The 25,251-nt window shown below is 48.2% G+C and overlaps 1 protein-coding gene across 1 annotated transcript in view; it reads right to left on the reverse strand.

Moving 5' to 3' along the window:
* The window catches only part of LOC135008417 (gametocyte-specific factor 1-like), a 525,710-nt gene that overhangs the window by 246,687 nt on the left and 253,772 nt on the right, over positions 1-25,251 (reverse strand). The window contains exon 4 of the mRNA XM_063952201.1: positions 22,320-22,417. Within this exon, the coding sequence (XP_063808271.1) occupies positions 22,320-22,417 (98 nt within the window). The remainder of the gene's footprint in view (positions 1-22,319; positions 22,418-25,251) is intronic.

A 25,251-nucleotide genomic window follows, 5' to 3' on the forward strand; every position in this document is an offset into this window, starting at 1 on the left:
AATGCAGGAAACGACCGAGTTGAAATTTCTTTGTGGGGCCTTCCTGGCCTCACACCACGCAACAAATTTTCGCCACACGTGGTGATAATGTTGTGCGGTCACCTCCTTTCTGGCTTTGACCAGGGTAGGAATGACCTCCTCCGGAATGCCTTTTTTCCCTTAGGATCCGGCTTTCCATCGCCATGCCGACAAACGCAGCTGCGGTAAGTCTTGGAACAGACATGGTACTTGCTGAAGCAAGTCCCTTCTTAGCGGCAGAGGCCATAAGACCTCTGTAAGCATCTCTTGAAGTTCCGGGTACCAAGTCCTTCTTGGCCAATCCGGAGCCATGAGTATAGTTCTTACTCCTCTACGTCTTATAATTCTCAGCACCTTAGGTATGAGAAGCAGAGGAGGGAACACATACACCGACTGGTACACCCACGGTGTTACCAGAACGTCCACATCTATTGCCTGAGGGTCCCTTGACCTGGCGCAATACCTGTCCCGTTTTTTGTTCAGACGGGACGCCATCATGTCCACCTTTGGTATTTCCCAACGGTTTACAATCATGTGGAAAAAACTTCTCAATGAAGTTTCCACTCTCCCGGGTGGAGGTCGTGCTGAGGAAGTCTGCTTCCCAGTTTCCATTCCCGAGATGAAAAACTGCTGACAGTGTTATCACATGATTTTCCGCCCAGCGAAAAGTCCTTGCAGTTTCTGCCATTGCCCTCCTGCTTCTTGTGTCGCCCTGTCTGTTTACGTGGGCGACTGCCGTGATGTTTTTCCCACTGGATCAATACCGGCTGACCTTGAAGCAGAGGTCTTGCTAAGCTTAGAGCATTATAAATTTACCCTTAGCTCCAGTATATTTATGTGGAGAAAAGTCTCCATACTTGATCACACTCCCTGGAAATTTTTCCCTTGTGTGACTGCTCCCCAGCCTCTCAGGCTGGGCTCCGTGGTTACCAGCATCCAATCCTGAATGCCGAATCTGCGGCCCTCTAGAAGATGAGCACTCTATAACCACCACAGGAGAGACACCCTTGTCCTTGGATATTGGGTTATCCGCTGATGCATCTGAAGATGCGATCCGGACCATTTGTCCAGCAGATCCCACTGAAAAGTTCTTACGTGAAATCTGCCGAATGGAATTGCTTCGTAGGAAGCCACCATTTTTACCAGGACCCTTGTGCAATGATGCACTGTTTTTAGGAGGTTCCTGACTTGCTCGGATAACTCCCTGGCTTTCTCTTCCGGGAGAAACACCTTTTTCTGGACTGTGTCCAGAATCATCCCTAGGCACAGCAGACGTGTCGTCGGGATCAGCTGCGATTTTGGAATATTTAGAATCCACCCGTGCTGATTGTAGCAGTATCCGAGATAGTGCTACTCCGACCTCCAACTGTTCCCTGGACTATGCCCCTATCAGGAGATCGTCCAAGTAAGGGATAATTAAGACGCCTTTTCTTCGAAGAAGAATCATCAATTCGGCCATTACCTTGGTAAAGACCCCGGGGTGCCGTGGACAATCCAAACGGCAGCGTCTGAAACTGATAGTGACAGTTCTGCACCACGAACCTGAGGTACCCTTAGTGAGAAGGGCAAATTTGGGACATAGAGGTAAGCATCCCTGATGTCCCGGGACACTATATAGTCCCCTTCTTCCTGGTTCGTTATCACTGCTCTGAGTGACTTCATCTTAATTTGAACCTTTGTAAGTGTTCAAAAAAATTTTTTTTTTTTTTTTTTTTTTAGAATAAGTCTCACCTAGCCTTCTGGCTTCAGTACCACAATATAGTGTGGAATAATACCCCTTTTCTGTAGTAGGAGGGGTAATTTAATTGTCACCTGCTGGGAACACAGCTTGTGAATTTTTTCCCATACTACCTCCTTGTCGGAGGGAGACTTGGTAAAGCAGACTTCAGGAGCCTGCGAAGGGGAAACGTCTCGACATTCCCATCTGTACCCCCGGGATACTACTTGTAGGATCCAGGGGTCCTGTACGGTCTCAGCGCCATGCTGAGAACTTGTCAGACGCGGTGGAACGCTTCTGTTCCTGGGAATAGGCTGCCTGTTGCAGTCTTCTTCCCTTTCCTCTATCCCTGGGCAGATATGATCTTATGGGGACGAGAGGACTGAGGCTGAAAAGACGGTGTCTTTTTCTGCAGAGATGTGACTTAGGGTAAAAAACGGTGGATTTTCCAGCAGTTGCCGTGACCACCAGGTCCGATGGACCGACCCCAAACAAGTCCTCTTCCTTTATACGGCCATACTGTGCCGTTTGGAATCTGCATCACCTGACCACTGTCGTGTCCATAACATCTTCTGGCAGTTATGGACATCGCGTTTATTCATGATGCCAGAGTGCAAATATCCCTCTGTGCATCTCGCATATATAGAAATGCTCTATAGTCAATAAAATACTGTCCCTGTCAAGGGTATCAATATTTTTAGTCAGGGAATCCGACCAAGCCACCCTAGCTCTGCACATCCAGGCTGAGGCGATCGCTGGCCGCAGTATAACACCAGTATGTGTGAATATACTTTTTATTATATTTTCCAGCCTTGTCAGCTGGTCCTTGAGGACGGCCCTATCTATAGACGGTACCGCCACTTGTTTTGATAAGCGTGTGAGCGCCTTATCCACCTTAAGGGGTGTTTCCCAACGCGCCCTAACTTCTGGCGGGAAAGGGTATACCGCCCATAATTTTCTATCGGGGGGAACCCACGCATCATCACACACTTTATTTAATTTATCTGATTCAGGAAAAACTATAGTAGTTTTTTCACATCCCACATAATACCCTCTTTTGTGGTACTTGTAGTATCAGAAATACGTAACACCTCCTTCATTGCCTTTAACGTGTGGCCCTAATAAGGAATACGTTTGTTTATTCACCGTCGACACTGGATTCAGTGTCCCTGTCTGTGTCTGTGTCGACCGACTAAAGTAAACGGGCGTTTTAAAACCCTTGACGGTGTTTTTGAGACGTCTGGACCGTACTAATTGTTTGTCGGCCGTCTCATGTCGTCAACCGACCTTGCAGCGTGTTGACATTATCACGTAATTTCCTAAATAAGCCATCCATTCCGGTGTCGACTCCCTAGAGAGTGACATCACCATTACAGGCAATTGCTCCGCCTCCTCACCAACATCGTCCTCCTACCTGTCGACACACACGTACCGACACACAGCACACACACAGGGAATGCTCTGATAGAGGACAGGACCCACTAGCCCTTTGGAGAGACAGAGGGAGAGTTTGCCAGCACACACCAAAAACGCTATAATTATATAGGGACAACCTTATATAAGTGTTTTCCCTTATAGCATCTTAATATATATATAAGCATATCGCCAATTAGTGCCCCCCCTCTCTGTTTTAACCCTGTTTCTGTAGTGCAGTGCAGGGGAGAGCCTGGGAGCCTTCCCTCCAGCCTTTCTGTGAGGGAAAATGGCGCTGTGTGCTGAGGAGATAGGCCCCGCCCCTTTTTCGGCGGCCTCGTCTCCCGCTCTTAACGGATTCTGGCAGGGGTTAAATATCTCCATATAGCCTCCGGAGGCTATATGTGAGGTATTTTTAGCCAAAATAGGTATTCATTTGCCTCCCAGGGCGCCCCCCTCCCAGCGCCCTGCACCCTCAGTGACTGCCGTGTGAAGTGTGCTGAGAGGAAAATGGCGCACAGCTGCAGTGCTGTGCGCTACCTTTAGAAGACTGAGGAGTCTTCTGCCGCCGATTCTGGACCTCTTCTTACTTCAGCATCTGCAAGGGGGCCGGCGGCAAGGCTCCGGTGACCATCCAGGCTGTACCTGTGATCGTCCCTCTGGAGCTGATGTCCAGTAGCCAAGAAGCCAATCCATCCTGCACGCAGGTGAGTTCACTTCTTCTCCCCTAAGTCCCTCGTTGCAGTGATCCTGTTGCCAGCAGGACTCACTGTAAAATAAAAAACCTAAGCTAAACTTTCCTAAGCAGCTCTTTAGGAGAGCCACCTAGATTGCACCCTTCTCGGCCGGGCACAAAATCTAACTGGCTTGGAGGAGGGTCATAGGGGGAGGAGCCAGTGCACACCACCTGATCCTAAAGCTTTACTTTTTGTGCCCTGTCTCCTGCGGAGCCGCTATTCCCCATGGTCCTTTCAGGAACCCCAGCATCCACTAGGACGATAGAGAAATAAGAATTTACTTACCGATAATTCTATTTCTCGTAGTCCGTAGTGGATGCTGGGGACTCCGTAAGGACCATGGGGAATAGCGGCTCCGCAGGAGACTGGGCACAAAAGTAAAGCTTTAGAACTACCTGGTGTGCACTGGCTCCTCCCCCTATGACCCTCCTCCAAGCCTCAGTTAGGATACTGTGCCCGGACGAGCGTACACAATAAGGAAGGATTTTGAATCCCGGGTAAGACTCATACCAGCCACACCAATCACACCATATAACTTGTGATCTAAACCCAGTTAACAGCATGATAACAGAGGAGCCTCTAGAAAAGATGGCTCACTACAGCAATAACCCGATTTTTTTTTTTTTTTTTTTTGGTAACAATAACTATGTACCAGTATTGCAGACAATCCGCACTTGGGATGGGCGCCCAGCATCCACTACGGACTACGAGAAATAGAATTATCGGTAAGTAAATTCTTATTTTCTCTAACGTCCTAAGTGGATGCTGGGGACTCCGTAAGGACCATGGGGATTATACCAAAGCTCCCAAACGGGTGGGAGAGTGCGGATGACTCTGCAGCACCAAATGAGAGAACTCCAGGTCCTCCTCAGCCAGGGTATCAAATTTGTAGAATTTTACAAACATATTTGCTCCTGACCAAGTAGCTGCTCGGCAAAGTTGTAAAGCCGAGACCCCTCGGGCAGCCGCCCAAGATGAGCCCACCTTCCTTGTGGAATGGGCTTTTACAGATTTTGGCTGTGGCAGGCCTGCCACAGAATGTGCAAGCTGAATTGTACTACAAATCCAACGAGCAATAGTCTGCTTAGAAGCAGGAGCACCCAGCTTGTTGGGTGCATACAGAATAAACAACGAGTCAGATTTTCTGACTCCAGCCGTCCTGGAAACCTATATTTCCAGGGCTCTGACAACGTCTAGCAACTTGGAGTCCTCCAAGTCCCTAGTAGCCGCAGGCACCACAATAGGTTTATTCAGGTGAAACGCTGAAAACCACCTTAGGGAGAAACTGAGGACAAGTCCTCAATTCCGCCCTGTCCGAATGGAAAATCAGATGAGGGCTTTTACAGGATAAAGCCGCCAATTCTGACACGCACCTGGCCCAGGCCAGGGCCAACAGCATGACCACTTTTCATGTGAGATATTTTAACTCCACATATTTTAGTGGTTCAAACCAATGTGACTTTTGGAACCCCAAAACTACATTTAGATCCCAAGGTGCCACTGGAGGCACAAAAGGAGGCTTTATATACAGTACCCCTTTCACAAACGTCTGAACTTCAGGGACTGAAGCTAGTTATTTTTGGAAGAAAATTGACAGGGCCGAAATTTGAACCTTAATGGACCCCCATTTCAGGCCCATAGACACTCCTGTTTGCAGGAAATGTAGCAATCGACCTAGTTGAAAAATTCCTCCGTCGGGGCCTTACTGGCCTCGCACCACGCAACATATTTTCGCCAAATGCGGTGATAATGTTTTGCGGTTATATCTTTCCTGGCTTTGATCAGGATAGGAATGACTTCATCCGGAATGCCTTTCTCCTTCAGGATCCGGCGTTCAACCGCCATGCCGTCAAACGCAGCCGCGGTAAGTCTTGGAACAGACAGGGTCCTTGCTGGAGCAGGTCCCTTCTTAGAGGTAGAGGCCACGGATCCTCCGTGAGCATCTCTTGAAGTTCCGGTTACCAAGTCCTTCTTGGCCAATCCGGAGCCACGAATATAGTGCTTACTCCTCTCCATCTTATAATTCTCAGTACCTTGGGTATGAGAGGCAGAGGAGGGAACACATACACTGACTGGTACACCCACTGTTACCAGAGCGTCCACAGCTATTGCCTGAGGGTCCCTTGACCTGGCGCAATACTTGTCGAGTTTTATAAACATGTGGAAGACTTCTGGGTGAAGTCCCCACTCTCCCGGGTGGAGGTCGTGTCTGCTGAGGAAGTCTGCTTCCCAGTTGTCCACTCCCGGAATGAATACTGCTGACAGTGCTATCACATGATTTTCCGCCCAGCGAAGAATCCTTGCAGCTTCTGCCATTGCCCCCCTGCTTCTTGTGTCACCCTGTCTGTTTACGTGGGTGACTGCCGTGATGTTGTCCGAATGGATCAACTCCGGGTGACCTTGAAGCAGAGGTCTTGCTGAGCTTAGAGCATTGTAAATGGCCCTTAGCTTCAGGATATTTATGTGAAGTGATGTCTCCAGGCTTGACCATAAGCTCTGGAAATTACTTCCCTGTGTGACTGCTCCCCAGCCTCGCAGGCTGGCATCCGTGGTCACCAGGACCCAGTCCTGAATGTGCGGCCCTCTAGAAGATGAGCACTCTGCAACCACCACAGGAGAGACACCCTTGTGCTTGGTGACAGGGTTATCCGCTGATGCATCTGAAGATGCGACCCGGACCATTTGTCCAGCAGGTCCCACTGGAAAGTTCTCGCGTGGAATCTGCCGAATGGGATTGCTTCGTAGGAAGCCACCATTTTTCCCAGAACCATTTCATTGATGTACTGAGACTTGGCTCGGTTATAGGAGGTTCCCGGCTAGCTCGGATAACTCCCTGACTTTCTCCTCCGGGAGAAACACCTTTTTCTGGACTGTGTCCAGGATCATCCCTAGGAACAGAAGACGAGTCGTCGGAATCAGCTGCGATTTTGGAATATTGAGAATCCAATCGTGCTGCCGCAACACTACCTGAGATAGTGCTACACCGACCTCCAACTGTTCCCTGGATCTTACCCTTATCAGGGAATCGTCCAAGTAAGGGATAACTAAAATTCCCTTCCTTCGAAGGAGTATCATCATTTCGGCCATTACCTTGGTAAAGACCCGGGGTGCCGTGGACCATCCATACGGCAGCGTCTGAAACTGATAGTGACAGTTCTGTACCATAACCTTGAGGTACCCTTGGTGAGAAGGGTAAATTGGGACATGAAGGTAAGCATCTTTGATGTCCCGAGACATCATGTAGTCCCCTTCTTCCAGGTTCGCAATCACTGCTCTGAGTGACTCAATCTTGAATTTGAACCTCCGTATGTAAGTGTTCAAGATTTTAGATTTAGAATCGGTCTCACCGAGCCGTCCGGCTTCGGTACCACAACAGTGTGGAATAATACCCCGTTCCCTGTTGCAGGAGGGGTATCTTGATTATCACCTGCTGGGAATACAGCTTGTGAATGGCTTCCAAAACTGCCTCCCTGTCAGAAGGAGACATCGGTAAAGCCGACTTTAGGAAACGACGAGGGGGAGACGTCTCGAATTCCAATTTGTACCCCTGAGATATCACCTGAAGGATCCAGGGGTCTACTTGCGAGTGAGCCCACTGCGCGCTGAAATTCATTGAGACGGGCCCCCACCGTGCCTGATTCTGCTTGTAAAAGCCCCAGCGCCATACTGAGGGCTTGGCAGAGGCGGGAGATGGCTTCTGTTCCTAGGAACTGGCTGATTTCTGCAGCCTTTTTCCTCTCCCTCTGTCACGGGGCAGAAATGAGGAACCTTTTGCCCGCTTGCCCACGAAAAGACTGCGCCTGATAATACGGCGTCTTCTTATGTTGAGAGGCGACCTGGGGTACAAACGTGGATTTCCCAGCTGTTGCCGTGGCCACCAGGTCTGAAAGACAGACCCCAAATAACTCCTCCCCTTAATAAGGCAATACTTCCAAATGCCGTTTGGAATCCGCATCACCTGACCACTGTCGTGTCCATAACCCTGTACTGGCAGAAATGGACAACGCACTTAGACTTGATGCCAGTCGGCAAATATTCCGCTGTGCATCACGCATATATAGAAATGCATCTTTTAAATGCTCTATAGGCAATAATATACTGTCCCTATCTAGGGTATCAATATTTTCAGTCAGGGAATCCGACCACGCCAACCCAGCACTGCACATCCAGGCTGAGGCGATAGCTGGTCGCAGTATAACACCAGTATGTGTGTAAATACATTTTAGGATACCCTCCTGCTTTCTATCAGCAGGATCCTTAAGGGCGGCCATCTCAGGAGAGGGTAGAGCCCTTGTTCTTACAAGCGTGTGAGCGCTTTATCCACCCTAGGGGGTGTTTCCCAACGCACCCTAACCTCTGGCGGGAAAGGATATAATGCCAATAACATTCTAGAAATTATCAGTTGTTATCGGGGGAAACCCACGCATCATCACACACCTCATTTAATTTCTCAGATTCAGGAAAACTACAGGTAGTTTTTCCTCACCGAACATAATACCCCTTTTTGGTGGTACTCGTATTATCAGAAATGTGTAAAACATTTTTCATTGCCTCCATCATGTAACGTGTGGCCCTACTGGAAGTCACATTTGTCTCTTCACCGTCGACACTGGAGTCAGTATCCGTGTCGGCGTCTATATCTGCCATCTGAGGTAACGGGCGCTTTAGAGCCCCTGACGGCCTATGAGACGTCTGGACAGGCACAAGCTGAGTAGCCGGCTGTCTCATGTCAACCACTGTCTTTTATACAGAGCTGACACTGTCACGTAATTCCTTCCAACAGTTCATCCACTCAGGTGTCGACCCCCTAGGGGGTGACATCACTATTACAGGCAATCTGCTCCGTCTCCACATCATTTTTCTCCTCATACATGTCGACACAAACGTACCGACACACAGCACACACACACAGGGAATGCTCTGATAGAGGACAGGACCCCACTAGCCCTTTGGGGAGACAGAGGGAGAGTTTGCCAGCACACACCAGAGCGCTATATATATATATATATATATATATATATACATATACAGGGATAACCTTATATAAGTGTTTTTCCCCTTATAGCTGCTGTTTTTTAATACTGCGCGTAATTAGTGCCCCCCTCTCTTTTTTAACCCTTTCTGTAGTGTAGTGACTGCAGGGGAGAGCCAGGGAGCTTCCCTCCAACGGAGCTGTGAGGGAAAATGGCGCCAGTGTGCTGAGGAGATAAGGCCGCCGAAAAGGGGGCGGAGCCTATCTCCCGTTTTTCTGTGTATTTTGGCAGGGGTTAAATTCATCCATATAGCCCAGGAGCTATATGTGATGCATTTTTTTGCCATCCAATGTGTTTTTATTGCGTCTCAGGGCGCCCCCCCCCAGCGCCCTGCACCCTCAGTGACCGGAGTGTGAAGTGTGCTGAGAGCAATGGCGCACAGCTGCAGTGCAGTGCGCTACCTTGTTGAAGACAGGACGTCTTCTGCCGCCGATTTTCCGGACCTCTTCTGTCTTCTGGCTCTGTAAGGGGGCCGGCGGCGCGGCTCTGGGACCTATCCATGGCTGGGCCTGTGATCGGTCCCTCTGGAGCTAATGTCCAGTAGCCTAAGAAGCCCAATCCACTCTGCACGCAGGTGAGTTCGCTTCTTCTCCCCTTAGTCCCTCGATGCAGTGAGCCTGTTGCCAGCAGGTCTCACTGAACATAAAAAACCTAAAACTAAACTTTTCACTAAGCAGCTCAGGAGAGCCACCTAGTGTGCACCCTTCTCGTTCGGGCACAAAAATCTAACTGAGGCTTGGAGGAGGGTCATAGGGGGAGGAGCCAGTGCACACCAGGTAGTTCTAAAGCTTTACTTTTGTGCCCAGTCTCCTGCGGAGCCGCTATTCCCCATGGTCCTTACGGAGTCCCCAGCATCCACTTAGGACGTTAGAGAAAGTTGATTTACCTGCCGTAGCCGTGGAAACTAGGTCCGTGAGACCTTCCCCAAATAATTCCTCACCCTTGTAAGGTAAAAATAAGAATTTACTTCCCGATAATTCTATTTCTCGGAGTCCGTAGTGGATGCTGGGGTTCCTGAAAGGACCATGGGGAATAGCGGCTCCGCAGGAGACAGGGCACAAAAAGTAAAGCTTTAGGATCAGGTGGTGTGCACTGGCTCCTCCCCCTATGACCCTCCTCCAAGCCTCAGTTAGGATACTGTGCCCGGACGAGCGTACACAATAAGGAAGGATTTTGAATCCCGGGTAAGACTCATACCAGCCACACCAATCACACTGTACAACCTGTGATCTGAACCCAGTTAACAGTATGATAACAGCGGAGCCTCTGAAAAGATGGCTCACAACAATAATAACCCGATTTTTGTAACTATGTACAAGTATTGCAGATAATCCGCACTTGGGATGGGCGCCCAGCATCCACTACGGACTCCGAGAAATAGAATTATCGGTAAGTAAATTCTTATTTTCTCTATCGTCCTAGTGGATGCTGGGGTTCCTGAAAGGACCATGGGGATAATACCAAAGCTCCCAAACGGGCGGGAGAGTGCGGATGACTCTGCAGCACCGAATGAGAGAACTCCAGGTCCTCCTTAGCCAGGGTATCAAATTTGTAGGATTTTACCAACGTGTTTGCCCCTGACTAAATAGCCGCTCGGCAAAGTTGTAAAGCCGAGACCCCTCGGGCAGCCGCCCAAGATAAGCCCACCTTCCTTGTGGAATGGGCATTTACATATTTTGGCTGTGGCAGGCCTGCCACAGAATGTGCAAGCTGAATTGTATTACACATCCAACTAGCAATAGTCTGCTTAGAAGCAAGAGCACCCAGTTTGTTGGGTGCATACAGGATAACAGCAAGTCAGTTTTCCTGACTCCAGCCGTCCTGGAACCTATATTTACAGGGCCCTGACAACATCTAGCAACCTGGAGTCCTCCAAGTCCCTAGTAGGCGCAAGGCACCAAAATAAGCTGGTTCAGGTGAAACACTGACACCACCTTAGGGAGAGAACTGGGGACGAGTCCGCAGCTCTGCCCTGTCCAAATGGACAACCAGATATGGGCTTTTTTGAGAAAAAAACCACCAATTTGACACTCGCCTGGTCCAGGCCAGGGCCAAGAGCATGGTCACTTTTCATGTGAGATGCTTCAAATCCACAGATTTGACTGGTTTTAAACCAATGTGATTTGAGGAATCCCAGAACTACGTTGAGATCCCACAGTGCCACTGGAGGCACAAAAGGGGGTTGTATATGCAATACTCCCTTGACAAACTTCTGGACTTCAGGAACTGAAGCCACTTCTTTCTGGAAGAAAATCGACAGGGCCGAAATTTGAACCTTAATGGACCCCAATTTGAGGCCCATAGACACTCCTGTTTGCAGGAAATGCAGGAATCGACCGAGTTGAAATTTCTTCGTGGGGCCTTTCTGGCCTCACACCACGCAACATATTTTTGCCACATGTGGTGATAATGTTGTGCGGTCACCTCCTTTCTGGCTTTGACCAGGGTAGGAATGACCTCTTCCGGAATGCCTTTTTCCCTTAGGATCCGGCGTTCCACCGCCATGCCGTCAAACGCAGCTGCGGTAAGTCTTGGAACAGACATGGTACTTGCTGAAACAAGTCCCTTCTTAGCGGCAGAGGCCATAAGTCCTCTGTGAGCATCTCTTGAAGTTCCGGGTACCAAGTCCTTCTTGGCCAATCCGGAGCCATGAGTATAGTTCTTACTCCTCTACGTCTTATAAGTCTCAGTACCTTAGGTATGAGAAGTAGAGGATGGAACACATACACCGACTGGTACATCCATGGTGTTACCAGAACGTCCACAGCTATTGCCTGAGGGTCTCTTAACCTGGCGCAATACCTGTCCCGTTTTTTGTTCAGACGGGACGCCATCATGTCCACCTTTGGTATTTCCCAACGGTTTACAATCATGTGGAAAACTTCCCGATGAAGTTTCCACTCTGCCGGGTGGAGGTCGTGCCTGCTGAGGAAGTCTGCTTCCCAGTTTCCATTCCCGGAATGAAACACTGCTGACAGTGCTATCACATGATTTTCCGCCCAGCGAAAAGTCCTTGCAGTTTTTGCCATTGCCCTCCTGCTTCTTGTGCCGCCCTGTCTATTTACGTGGGCGACTGCCGTGATGTTTTTCCCACTGGATCAATACCGGCTGACCTTGAAGCAGAGGTCTTGCTAAGCTTAGAGTATTATAAATTTACCCTTAGCTCCAGTATATTTATGTGGAGAAAAGTCTCCAGACTTGATCACACTCCCTGGAAATTTTTTCCTTGTGCGACTGCTCCCCAGCCTCTCGGGCTGGCCTCCGTGGTCACCAGCATCCAATCCTGAATGCCGAATCTGCGGCCCTCTAGAAGATGAGCACTCTGTAACCACCACAGGAGAGACACCCTTGTCCTTGGATATAGGGTTATCCGCTGATGCATCTGAAGATGCGATCCGGACCATTTGTCCAGCAGATCCCACTGAAAAATTCTTGCGTGAAATCTGCCGAATGGAATTGCTTCGTAGGAAGTCACCATCTTTACCAGGACCCTTGTGCAATGATGCACTGATTTTAGGAGGTTCCTGACTAGCTCGGATAACTCCCTGGCTTTCTCTTCCGGGAGAAACACCTTTTTCTGGACTGTGTCCAGAATCATCCCTAGGCACAGCAGACTTGTCGTCGGGATCAGCTGCGATTTTGGAATATTTAGAATCCACCCGTGCTGTTGTAACAGTATCCAAGATAGTGCTACTCCGACCTCCAACTGTTCCCTGGACTTTGCCCTTATCAGGAGATCGTCCAAGTAAGGGATAATTAAGACGCCTTTTCTTCGAAGAATCATCAACATTTCGGCCATTACCTTGGTAAAGACCCGGGGTGCTGTGGACAATCCAAACGGTAGCGTCTGAAACTGATAGTGACAGTTCTGTACCACGAACCTGAGGTACCCTTAGTGAGAAGGGCAAATTTTGGACATGGAGGTAAGCATCCCTGATGTCTCGGGACACTATATAGTCCCCTTCTTCCTGGTTCGTTATCACTGCTCTGAGTGACTCCATCTTGATTTGAACCTTTGTAAGTGTTCAAATTTTTTCAGATTTAGAATAGGTCTCACCTAGCCTTCTGGCTTCAGTACCACAATATAATGTGGAATAATACCCCTTTTCTTGTTGTAGGAGGGGTAATTTGATTATCACCTGCTGGGAATACAGCTTGTGAATTGTTTCCCATACTGCCTCCTTGTCGGAGGGAGACCTTGGTAAACCAGACTTCAGGAGCCTGCGAAGGGGAAACGTCTCGACATTCCAATCTGTACCCCTGGGATACTACATGTAGGATCCAGGGGTCCTGTACGGTCCCAGCGTCATGCTGAGAGCTTGGCAGAAGCGGTGGAACGCTTCTGTTCCTGGGAATGGGCTGCCTGCTGCAGTCTTCTTCCCTTTCCTCTATCCCTGGGCAGATATGACTCTTATAGGGACGAAAGGACTGAGGCTGAAAAGACGGTGTCTTTTTCTGCAGAGATGTGACTTAGGGTAAAAACGGTGGATTTTCCAGCAGTTGCCGTGGCCACCAGGTCCGATGGACCGACCCCAAATAACTCCTCTTCCTTTATACGGCAATACACCTTTGTGCCGTTTGGAATCTGCATCACCTGACCACTGTCGTGTCCATAAACATCTTCTGGCAGATATGGACATCGCACTTACTCTTGATGCCAGAGTGCAAATATCCCTCTGTGCATCTCGCATATATAGAAAATGCATCCTTTAAATGCTCTATAGTCAATAAAATAAGAATTTACTTACCGATAATTCTATTTCTCGGAGTCCGTAGTGGATGCTGGGGTTCCTGAAAGGACCATGGGGAATAGCGGCTCCGCAGGAGACAGGGCACAAAAAGTAAAGCTTTAGGATCAGGTGGTGTGCACTGGCTCCTCCCCCTATGACCCTCCTCCAAGCCTCAGTTAGGATACTGTGCCCGGACGAGCGTACACAATAAGGAAGGATTTATGAATCCCGGGTAAGACTCATACCAGCCACACCAATCACACTGTACAACCTGTGATCTGAACCCAGTTAACAGTATGATAACAGCGGAGCCTCTGAAAGATGGCTCACAACAATAATAACCCGATTTTTGTAACTATGTACAAGTATTGCATATAATCCGCACTTGGGATGGGCGCCCAGCATCCACTACGGACTCCGAGAAATAGAATTATCGGTAAGTAAATTCTTATTTTCTCTATCGTCCTAGTGGATGCTGGGGTTCCTGAAAGGACCATGGGGATTATACCAAAGCTCCCAAACGGGCGGGAGAGTGCGGATGACTCTGCAGCACCGAATGAGAGAACTCCAGGTCCTCCTTAGCCAGGTTATCAAATTTGTAGGATTTTACAAACGTGTTTGCCCCTGACTAAATAGCCGCTCGGCAAAGTTGTAAAGCCGAGACCCCTCGGGCAGCCGCCCAAGATGAGCCCACCTTCCTTGTGGAATGGGCATTTACATATTTTGGCTGTGGCAGGCCTGCCACAGAATGTGCAAGCTGAATTGTATTACACATCCAACTAGCAAAAGTCTGCTTAGAAGCAAGAGCACCCAGTTTGTTGGGTGCATACAGGCTAACAGCAAGTCAGTTTTCCTGACTCCAGCCGTCCTGGAACCTATATTTTCAGGGCCCTGACCACATCTAGCAACTTGGAGTCCTCCAAGTCCCTAGTAGGCGCAAGACACCACAATAAGCTGGTTCAGGTGAAACACTGACACCACCTTAGGGAGAGAACTGGGGACGAGTCCGCAGCTCTGCCCTGTCCAAATGGACAAACAGATATGGGCTTTTTTGAGAAAAAAACCACCAATTTGACACTCGCCTGGGTCCAGGCCAGGTCCAAGAGCATGTTCACTTTTCATGTGAGATGCTTCAAATCCACAGATTTGACTGGTTTTAAACCAATGTGTTTTGAGGAATCCCAGAACTACGTTGAGATCCCACAGTGCCACTGGAGGCACAAAAGGGGGTTGTATATGCAATACTCCCTTGACAAACTTCTGGACTTCAGGAACTGAAGCCAATTCTTTCTGGAAGAAAAATCGACAGGGCCGAAATTTGAACCTTAATGGACCCCAATTTGAGGCCCATAGACACTCCTGTTTGCAGGAAATGCAGGAATCGACCGAGTTGAAATTTCTTCGTGGGGCCTTCCTGGCCTCACACCACGCAACATATTTTCGCCACATGTGGTGATAATGTTGTGCGGTCACCTCCTTTCTGGCTTTGACCAGGGTAGGAATGACCTCTTCCTGAATGCCTTTTCCCTTAGGATCCGGCGTTCCACCGCCATGCCGTCAAACGCAGCTGCGGTAAGTCTTGGAACAGACATGGTACTTGCTGAAACAAGTCCCTTCTTAGCGGCAGAGGCCATAAGTCCTCTGTGAGCATCTCTTGAAGTTCCGGGTACCAAGTCCTTCTTGGCCAATCCGGAGCCATGAGTATAGTTCTTACTCCTCTACGTCTTATAATTCTCAGTACCTTAGGTATGAAAAGCAGAGGATGGAACACATACACCGACTGGTACACCCACGGTGTTACCAGAACGTCCACAGCTATTGCCTGAGGGTCTCTTAACCTGGCGCAATACCTGTCCCGTTTTTTGTTCAGACGGGACGCCATCATGTCCACCTTTGGTAATTCCCAACGGTTTACAATCATGTGGAAAACTTCCCCATGAAGTTCCCACTCTGCCGGGTGGAGGTCGTGCCTACTGAGGAAGTCTGCTTCCCAGTTTCCATTCCCGGAATGAAACACTGCTGACAGTGCTATCACATGATTTTCCGCCCAGCGAAAAGTCCTTGCAGTTTTTGCCACTGCCCTCCTGCTTCTTGTGCCGCCCTGTCTATTTACGTGGGCGACTGCCGTGATGTTTTATCCCACTGGATCAATACCGGCTGACCTTGAAGCAGAGGTCTTGCTAAGCTTAGAGCATTATAAATTTACCCTTAGCTATATTTATGTGGAGAAAAGTCTCCAGACTTGATCACACTCCCTGGAAATTTTTTCCTCGTGTGACTGCTCCCCAGCTTCTCGGGCTGGCCTCCGTGGTCACCAACATCCAAAACTGAATGCCGAATCTGCGGCCCTCTAGAAGATGAGCACTCTGTAACCACCACAGGAGAGACACCCATGTCCTTGGATATAGGGTTATCCGCTGATGCATCTGAAGATGCGATCCGGACCATTTGTCCAGCAGATCCCACTGAAAAGTTCTTGCATGAAATCTGCCGACTGGAATTGCTTCGAAGGAAGTCACCATTTTTTTACCATGGCCCTTGTGCAATGATGCACTGATTTTAGGAGGTTCCTGACTAGCTCGGATAACTCCCTGGCTTTCTCTTCCGGGAGAAACACCTTTTTCTGGACTGTGTCCAGAATCATCCCTAAGCACAGGAGACTTGTTGTCGGGATCAGCTGCGATTTTGGAATATTTAGAATCCACCCCTGCTGTTGTAACAGTATCCGAGATAGTGCTACTCCGACCTCCAACTGTTCCCTGGACTTTGCCCTTATCAGGAGATCGTCCAAGTAAGGGATAATTAAGACGCCTTTTCTTCGAAGAAGAACCATCATTTTGGCCATTACCTTGGTAAAGACCCGGGGTGCCGTGTACAATCCAAACGGCAGCGTCTGAAACTGATAGTGACAGTTCTGTACCACGAACCTGAGGTACCCTTAGTGATAAGGGCAAATTTGGGACATGGAGGTAAGCATCCCTGATGTCTCGGGACACCATATAGTCCCCTTCTTCCCGGTTCGTTATCACTGCTCTGAGTGACTCCATCTTGATTTGAACCTTTGTAAGTGTTCAAATTTTTTTAGATTTAGAATAGGTCTCACCTAGCCTTCTGGCTTCAGTACCACAATATAGTGTGGAATAATACCCCTTTTCTTGTTGTAGGAGGGGTAATTTAATTATCACCTGCTGGGAATACAGCTCGTGAATTGTTTCCCATACTGCCTCCTTGTCGGAGGGAGACCTTGGTAAAGCAGACTTCAGGAGCCTGCGCAGGGGAAACGTCTCGACATTCCAATCTGTACCCCTGGGATACTACTTGTAGGATCCAGGGGTCCTGTACGGTCTCAGCGTCATGCTGAGAGCTTGTCAGAAGCGGTGGAACGCTTCTGTTCCTGGGAATGGGCTGCCTGCTGCAGTCTTCTTCCCTTTCCTCTATCCCTGGGCAGATATGACTCTTATAGGGACGAAAGGACTGAAGCTGAAAAGACGGTGTCTTTTTCTGCAGAGATGTGACTTAGGGTAAAAAACGGTGGATTTTCCAGCAGTTGCCGTGGCCACCAGGTCCGATGGACCGACCCCAAATAACTCCTCTTCCTTTATACGGCAATACACCTTTGTGCCGTTTGGAATCTGCATCACCTGACCACTGTCGTGTCCATAAACATCTTCTGGCAGATATGGACATCGCACTTACTCTTGATGCCAGAGTGCAAATATCCCTCTGTGCATCTCGCATATATAGAAATGCATCCTTTAAATGCTCTATAGTCAATAAAATACTGTCCCTGTCAAGGGTATCAATATTTTTAGTCAGGGAATCCGACCAAGCCACCCCAGCTCTGCACATCCAGGCTGAGGCGATCGCTGGTCGCAGTATAACACCAGTATGTGTGTATATACTTTTTATGATATTTTCCAGCCTCCTGTCAGCTGGCTCCTTGAGGACGGCCCTATCTATAGACGGTACCGCCACTTGTTCTGATAAGCGTGTGAGCGCCTTATCCACCCTAAGGGGTGTTTCCCAACGCGCCCTAACTTCTGGCGGGAAAGGGTATACCGCCCATATTTTCTATCGGGGGGAACCCACGCATCATCACACACTTCATTTAATTTATCTGATTCAGGAAAAACTACGGTAGTTTTTTCACATCCCACATAATACCCTCTTTTGTGGTACTTGTAGTATCAGAAATATGTAACACCTCCTTCATTGCCCTTAACGTGTGGCCCTAATAAGGAATACGTTTGTTTATTCACAGTCGACACTGGATTCAGTGTCCCTGTCTGTGTCGACCGACTAAAGTAAACGGGCGTTTTAAAACCCCTGACGGTGTTTTTGAGACGTCTGGACCGGTACTAATTGTTTGTCGGCCGTCTCATGTCGTCAACCGACCTTGCCGCGTGTTGACATTATCACGTAATTCCCTAAATAAGCCATCCATTCCGGTGTCGACTCCCTAGAGAGTGACATCACCATTACAGGCAATTGCTCCGCCTCCTCACCAACATCGTCCTCATACATGTCGACACACACGTACCGACACACAGCACACACACAGGGAATGCTCTGATAGAGGACAGGACCTACTAGCCCTTTGGAGAGACAGAGGGAGAGTTTGCCAGCACACACCAAAAACGCTATAATTATATAGGGACAACCTTATATAAGTGTTTTCCCTTATAGCATCTTTTTTATATATTTCTAACGCCAAATTAGTGCCCCCCCTCTCTGTTTTAACCCTGTTTCTGTAGTGCAGTGCAGGGGAGAGCCTGGGAGCCTTCCCTCCAGCCTTTCTGTGAGGGAAAATGGCGCTATGTGCTGAGGAGATAGGCCCCGCCCCTTTTTCGGCGGCCTCGTCTCCCGCTCTTAACGGATTCTGGCAGGGGTTAAATATCTCCATATAGCCCCCGGAGGCTATATGTGAGGTATTTTTAGCCAAAAATAGGTTTTCATTGCCTCCCAGGGCGCCCCCCTTCCAGCGCCCTGCACCCTCAGTGACTGCAGTGTGAAGTGTGCTGAGAGGAAATGGCGCACAGCTGCAGTGCTGTGCGCTACCTTAAGAAGACTGAGGAGTCTTCATGCCGCCGATTCTGGACCTTCTTCTTGTTTCAGCATCTGCAAGGGGGCCGGCGGCGAGGCTCCGGTGACCATCCAGGCTGTACCTGTGATCGTCCCTCTGGAGCTAATGTCCAGTAGCCTAAGAAGCCAATCCATCCTGCACGCAGGTGAGTTCACTTCTTCTCCCCTAAGTCCCTCGTTGCAGTGATCCTGTTGCCAGCAGGACTCACTGTAAAATAAAAAACCTAAGCTAAACTTTTCTAAGCAGCTCTTTAGGAGAGCCACCTAGATTGCACCCTTCTCGGCCGGGCACAAAAATCTAACTGAGGCTTGGAGGAGGGTCATAGGGGGAGGAGCCAGTGCACACCACCTGATCCTAAAGCTTTACTTTTTGTGCCCTGTCTCCTGCGGAGCCGCTATTCCCCATGGTCCTTTCAGGAACCCCAGCATCCACTAGGACGATAGAGAAACCTCCATATGCCTCTTCGAATCGGCATCGCCCATCCATTGTCGGGTCCATAGGGCTCGCCTAACCGAAATCGCCATAGCGTTGGCCCTGGAACCCAGTAGGCCAATGTCTCTCTGAGCATCTCTCATATATAGGACAGCATCTTTAATATGACCCAGGGTCAATAAAATGGTTTCTTTATCCAGCGAATCTATATCAGCAGATAAGGTATCTGTCCACGCCGCTACAGCGCTACAAAGTACAAACCCAAGCCGACGCTATCGCCGGTCTGAGTAAAGTACCAGTATGTGTGTAAATAGACTTCAAGGTAGTCTCCTGCCTGCGATCAGCAGGATCCTTTAGGGATGCCGTATCTTGAGATGGCAGCGCAACCTTTTTGGATAAGCGTGTCCATGCTTTATCCACCCTTGGGGAGGATTCCCACCGTATCCTGTGCTTAGTCGGTAAAGGATACGCCATAAGAATCCTTTCGGGAATCTGCAGTTTTTTATCTGGAGAATCCCAAGCCTTTTCAAATAATTCGTTCAGCTCATGAGATGGAGGAAAGGTTACCTCAGGTTTCTTTTCTTTAAACACGTGGACCCTCGTGTCAGGGACAGAGTGTTCATCTGTGATATGTAACACCTCTTTTATAGCAACAATCATATAATGAATACTTTTAGCCAATTTTGGCTGCAACTTTGCATCATCGTAGTCGACACTGGAATCAGAATCCGTGTCGGTATCCGTGTCTACTATTTGGGATAGTGGGCGCTTTTAAGACCCAGGAGGTCCCTGTGACAGAGAAAGGCAGGGCTAAACTCCCTGTACCTTCCCTGGACTCAGCTTTGTCCAACCTTTTGTGCAATAAATTCACATTTGCATTTAAATCATTCCACATATCCAACCAGTCAGGTGTCGGCGTTGCCGACAGACACCACACATTTGCTCCACCTCCTCCCTAGAAGAGCCTTCCGCTTCAGACATGCCGACACAAGCGTACAGACACACCACACACTCAGGGAATTCTCTATCTGGAGACCGTTCCCCCACAAGGCCCTTTGGAGAGACAGAGAGAGAGTATGCCAGCACACACCCAGCGCCAATGACCCAGGGAAACAGATTATAATTATATCTATAACACTGCGCCAAATTATGTGCCCCCCCCCTCTCTCTCTTTCAGACCCTTTGTCAGTGTTCAGCAGGGGAGAGTCCGGGGAGCCAGCTTCTCAGCGTGTGCTGTGGAGAAAATGGCGCTGGTGAGTGCTGAGGATCAAGCCCCGCCCCCTCAGAGGCGGGCTTCGGTCCCGCTCGATTGATTTGAAAAACTGGCGGGGGTTCTCATATATACCGAGCAAAGCCCATATATCTTCTTAAAATGCCAGAGAAGAGGTTTAATTGCTGCCCAGGGCGCCCCCCTGCGCCCTGCACCCTTACAGTGCCTGCCGTGTGTGTGTTGTGTGGGAGCAATGGCGCGCAGCGTTACCTCAATGAAGATCCGAAGTCTTCTGCCGCCTTTGAAGTCTTCTTTCTTCATATACTCACCCGGCTTCTATCTTCCGGCTCTGTGAGGACGACGCGGCGCGGCTCCGGGACGAACTGCAAGGAGAGACCTGCGTTCTGACTCCCTCTGGAGCTAATGGTGTCCAGTAGCCTAAGAAGCAGAGCCTAGCATTTAAGTACGTCTGCTTCTCTCCCCTCAGTCCCACGATGCAGGGAGCCTGTTGCCAGCAGGCTCCCTGAAAATAAAAAACCTAATAAAATACTTTCTTTCAGGGAAACTCAGGAGCGCTCCCTGTAATGCACCCAGTCTCCTCTGGGCACAGTATCAAACTGAGGTCTGGAGGAGGAGCATAGAGGGAGGAGCCAGTGCACACCCATATCTAAAGTTCTTTTTAGTGCCCATGCCTCCTGCGGAGCCCGTCTATCCCCATGGTCCTTACGGAGTCCCCAGCATCCTCTAGGACGTAAGAGAAATATTGTGTTAAATGACCTTCTGGCTGTGTGTATAAGGTGTATATGAAACATAAATGAATTGTGTGAATGTAGACACACTTTGTTTAATGCAAAAAGTTACTAAAAATATTGGCTAAAATTAACTTCAGGCTGTGTGTATAAGGTGTATATGAAACATAAATGCATTCTGTGCTTAGATTTAGGTCCCACCACCATGATATCTCATTATGGTATGCAATTATTCCAAAATATGGAAAAATCCGATATCTAAAATACCTCTGGTCCCAAGCATTTTGGATAAGGGATACTCAACCCGTACATAAAGTCCTTAAAGAATTAAGAATTTAATTTTCAACATTTGCACTGTTACATTTAAATATGTGGGAAACATTAATTCACATACAGGTTTAGAAATTCTATCCAAAATCTGTGTAATCTTTTATAACACCCCAGTAAGACCAAATATAGAAGTGTGAGTTCCGAATGTGGACTTAATCTTTCAACATATAATCTTAACACTATTGCCTGCGCTTCTGGATAAAACAGAAGGCAAGTTCTGGATGTAAAACACATTTCAGTTTGTTGTATATAGGGAAAGCGCCAAACTGCCAGTCACGGGAAGGTGATGGAAGTATGGGAGGAGTTTGGGGATAGGACAGTATAACAGACCTAGCCCATGGAGAGCATTATGATAAATCTGTCCCTGGTCTTAAGTCCTAAACAGCAATCTACTATGAAAAAGACGGCCTAAACAGCAATCTAATGAGAAAGGGGAACAACTACATAAGCAAAAATTAGCACAGAAAAACTGAAATGAAAGCCCATAAACAGGATATGCGAACGTTAGTTGGGCATAGCTACCCTATGATATAGTATACAAGGTCTAAAGTGCGCTGCATGAACCCAAATAAAAGCAAGGCTCTTTAAATGCACAGTAACATCTGTGATCTCCTTTATCATCAATATAAAACCCCTACTGGATAGCTCATGACACAGATCAGAGATAGGATAAATTTGTTACTATCCCTTACAAGTGACCAAGAACAAAATAATGCACTAGTTACTCTACATTCCTGTTCTACACATACACAATTTCACAACCTTTATTGTTGAGTGTGTGTGTGTGTGTGTGTGTGTGTGTGTGTGTGTGTGTGTGTGTGTGTGTGTGTGTGTGTGTGTGTGTAAAATAAATTTACACATGCTCACCTTCTTGCACTTTATCAGGTGATAAGGGAAACGACAAGCTCGTATTTGATGGTTTGAATCATACGGACACTGCAAGAGTCTGTCTGGATCTTGTGGGTCTACAGAAATAAAAATAGGATTTTAATTACCTACCGGTAAATCCTTCCTTTTATCGTAATCCGTAGGGGATACTGGGAATCCATTTAGTACCGTGGAGTATCGACATGTCCACTAGGAGCTATGGCCACTATACAAGTTTGATTAGGTGAGCTGGCTCCTCCCTCTATGCCCCTCCTACCAGACATACTTAGAGAGAAGGATATAGAAAAGTCAAGCGGTGAGAATTCAAACCAGCACAACCATAACAAGAGGAAAGCCAAGCTAACCAAAACTTGTAAACAGGAACAGCAACTGCTGAACCAAACAACATAACTTAACCAAGTAACCGTGCAGGAAGAACGGTGCTCTGGGCGGGCGCCCAGTATCCCCTACAGACTACGAGAAAAGGATTTACCGGTAGGTAATTCAAATCCTATTTTCTCTTACATCCTAGGGGAAACTGGGAATCCATTTAGTACCATGGGGAAGTACCAAAGCACCCAAACCGGGTGGAAGAGTGCTGAGGTTCCTGTGCAGAACTGACTGACCAAACTGAAGGTCCTCAGAGGCCAAGGTATCAAACTTGTAAAACTTTGCAAACGTGTTCGAACCCGACAAGTAGCTGCTCGGCAGAGTTGTCATGCCGAGACACCACGGGAAGCCGCCCAAGATGAACCCAAACTAGTAGAGTGGGCTTGTACAGATTTTAGAATCGGCAAGCCTGCTGTGGAATAAGCATGCTAGAGAGTGAACAAAGAAGGAATTTTTTGCACCCCCTTTAGGGCGCTGGATCCTTAACACCCTGTTACTAGGCGTCTAATAAGTAGGTGTGATAATGTAGAATATAAAATCACTTTTAATCCATATAAAACACGATAAACATAATAAAATAATCCACATGCAAGTTTAGGGTAACGAAACAAAATAGTTCAAAAATTAAGAAATTAAGTGGTTCAGAAACCCTTTTGGTGGCAGGAAAAAAATCGTACCAGTGAATGTATATGGAGCCGCAGGTGTTAAATGATGCAGAGTACCCCGGGAAATACCCTGCTTGATGGCTCCTGTGATTAAATTCCCACTGATCGTCTATCGTCCTAGTTGTCCAAAGAGTCCATCAGGTGGTAAAGGCACAGCAGGGCAACGCCAAAGCGTTTCGGGGATATTAAGTCCCTTTTTCAAGGCTGGATCTGATCCAGCGAGCAATTGACTGCTTTGAAGCAGGACACCCAATCTTGTTGGGATCATATAAAACAAACAGCGAATCAGATTTCCTGTGACGAGCAGTTCGCTTGACACATAAATTCAAAGCCCTTACAACGTCCAAGGACTTTGAAGTAGCAGAGGCGTCCGTAACACCCGGAACCACAGTAAGGAAGAAATTGCTGACGAATCTTGAGTTCAGCTCTGTCCACATGGAAAATCAAGTAGGGGCTCTTGTATGACACCCCCCCATTTCCGACACACATCTTACTGAAGCCAAGGCCAATAGTGTGACGGTCTTCCGTGTAAGGTGCTTTACGTCTACCTCCTGTAATGGTTCAAACCAGTCCGACTGGAGGAACTGCAGTAGCAAATTGAGATCCCATGGTGGCGTGGGAGGCACAAGGGGAGGTTGGATGTGCAAAACACCTTTTAAAGAAGATCTGGACCTCTTGGAGAGAAGCCAATTGTTTCGGAACGAAAATGGACAAGGCCGAAAACTGGACTATGTAACCTAGACGTAGGCCCACATCCACTCCTGACTGCAGATAAAGCAGGAAACATCCCAGATAAAATTCCACCGCAGAATATTGTCTGCTCTCACACCAAGAGACACATTTCTTCCAGATAAGATGGTAATGTTTAGATGTTACCCCCTTTCTGGCTATGATCATAGTCGGGATGACCTTGTCAGGAATCCCTCTCATGGCTAGAAATACCAGTTCAACTTCCATGCCGTTAAACGTAGCCGCGGTAAGTCTTGATAGACGAATGGGCCCTGTTGCAGGAGATCCTCGAAGAGGCAGAGGCCACGGATCTTCGATCAGCAACTCAAGAAAAAACGCATACCAGGCCCTTCGAGACCAGTCCGGAGCGATGAGGATTGCTTGAACCTTTTCTCTTTTTAGAAATCTTGGGACCAGAGGAAGTGGAGGAAACACGTACACCAGCTGGTAGACCCACAGAGTTGTCAGGGCGTCTACCGCCACAGGCTGTGGGTCTCTCGACCTGGAAAAAAATAAGATTTTACTCACCGGTAAATCTATTTCTCGTAGTCCGTAGTGGATGCTGGGGACTCCGTAAGGACCATGGGGAATAGCAGCTCCGCAGGAGACTCTCCGCAGGAGACTGGGCACAGCTAACAAAGAATTAGGACTACCTGGTGTGCACTGGCTCCTCCCACTATGACCCTCCTCCAGACTTCAGTAAGGATACTGTGCCCGGAAGAGCTGACACAATAAGGAAAGGATTTTGAATCCCGGGTAAGACTCATACCAGCCACACCAATCACACCGTATAACTTGTGATATTATACCCAGTTAACAGTATGAACATAACAGAGCCTTTCAACAGATGGCTCAACAATAACCCTTTTAGTTAACAATAACTATATACAAGTATTGCAGACAGTCCGCACTTGGGACGGGCGCCCAGCATCCACTACGGACTACGAGAAATAGATTTACCGGTGAGTAAAATCTTATTTTCTCTAACGTCCTAGTGGATGCTGGGGACTCCGTAAGGACCATAAGGATTATACCAAAGCTCCCAAACGGGCGGGAGAGTGCGGATGACTCTGCAGCACCGAATGAGAGAACTCAAGGTCCTCCTCAGCCAGGGTATCAAATTTGTAGAATTTTGCAAACGTGTTTGC

Source organism: Pseudophryne corroboree, chromosome 2 (genome assembly GCF_028390025.1).
Source record: "Pseudophryne corroboree isolate aPseCor3 chromosome 2, aPseCor3.hap2, whole genome shotgun sequence".
Lineage (NCBI taxonomy): Eukaryota > Metazoa > Chordata > Amphibia > Anura > Myobatrachidae > Pseudophryne > Pseudophryne corroboree.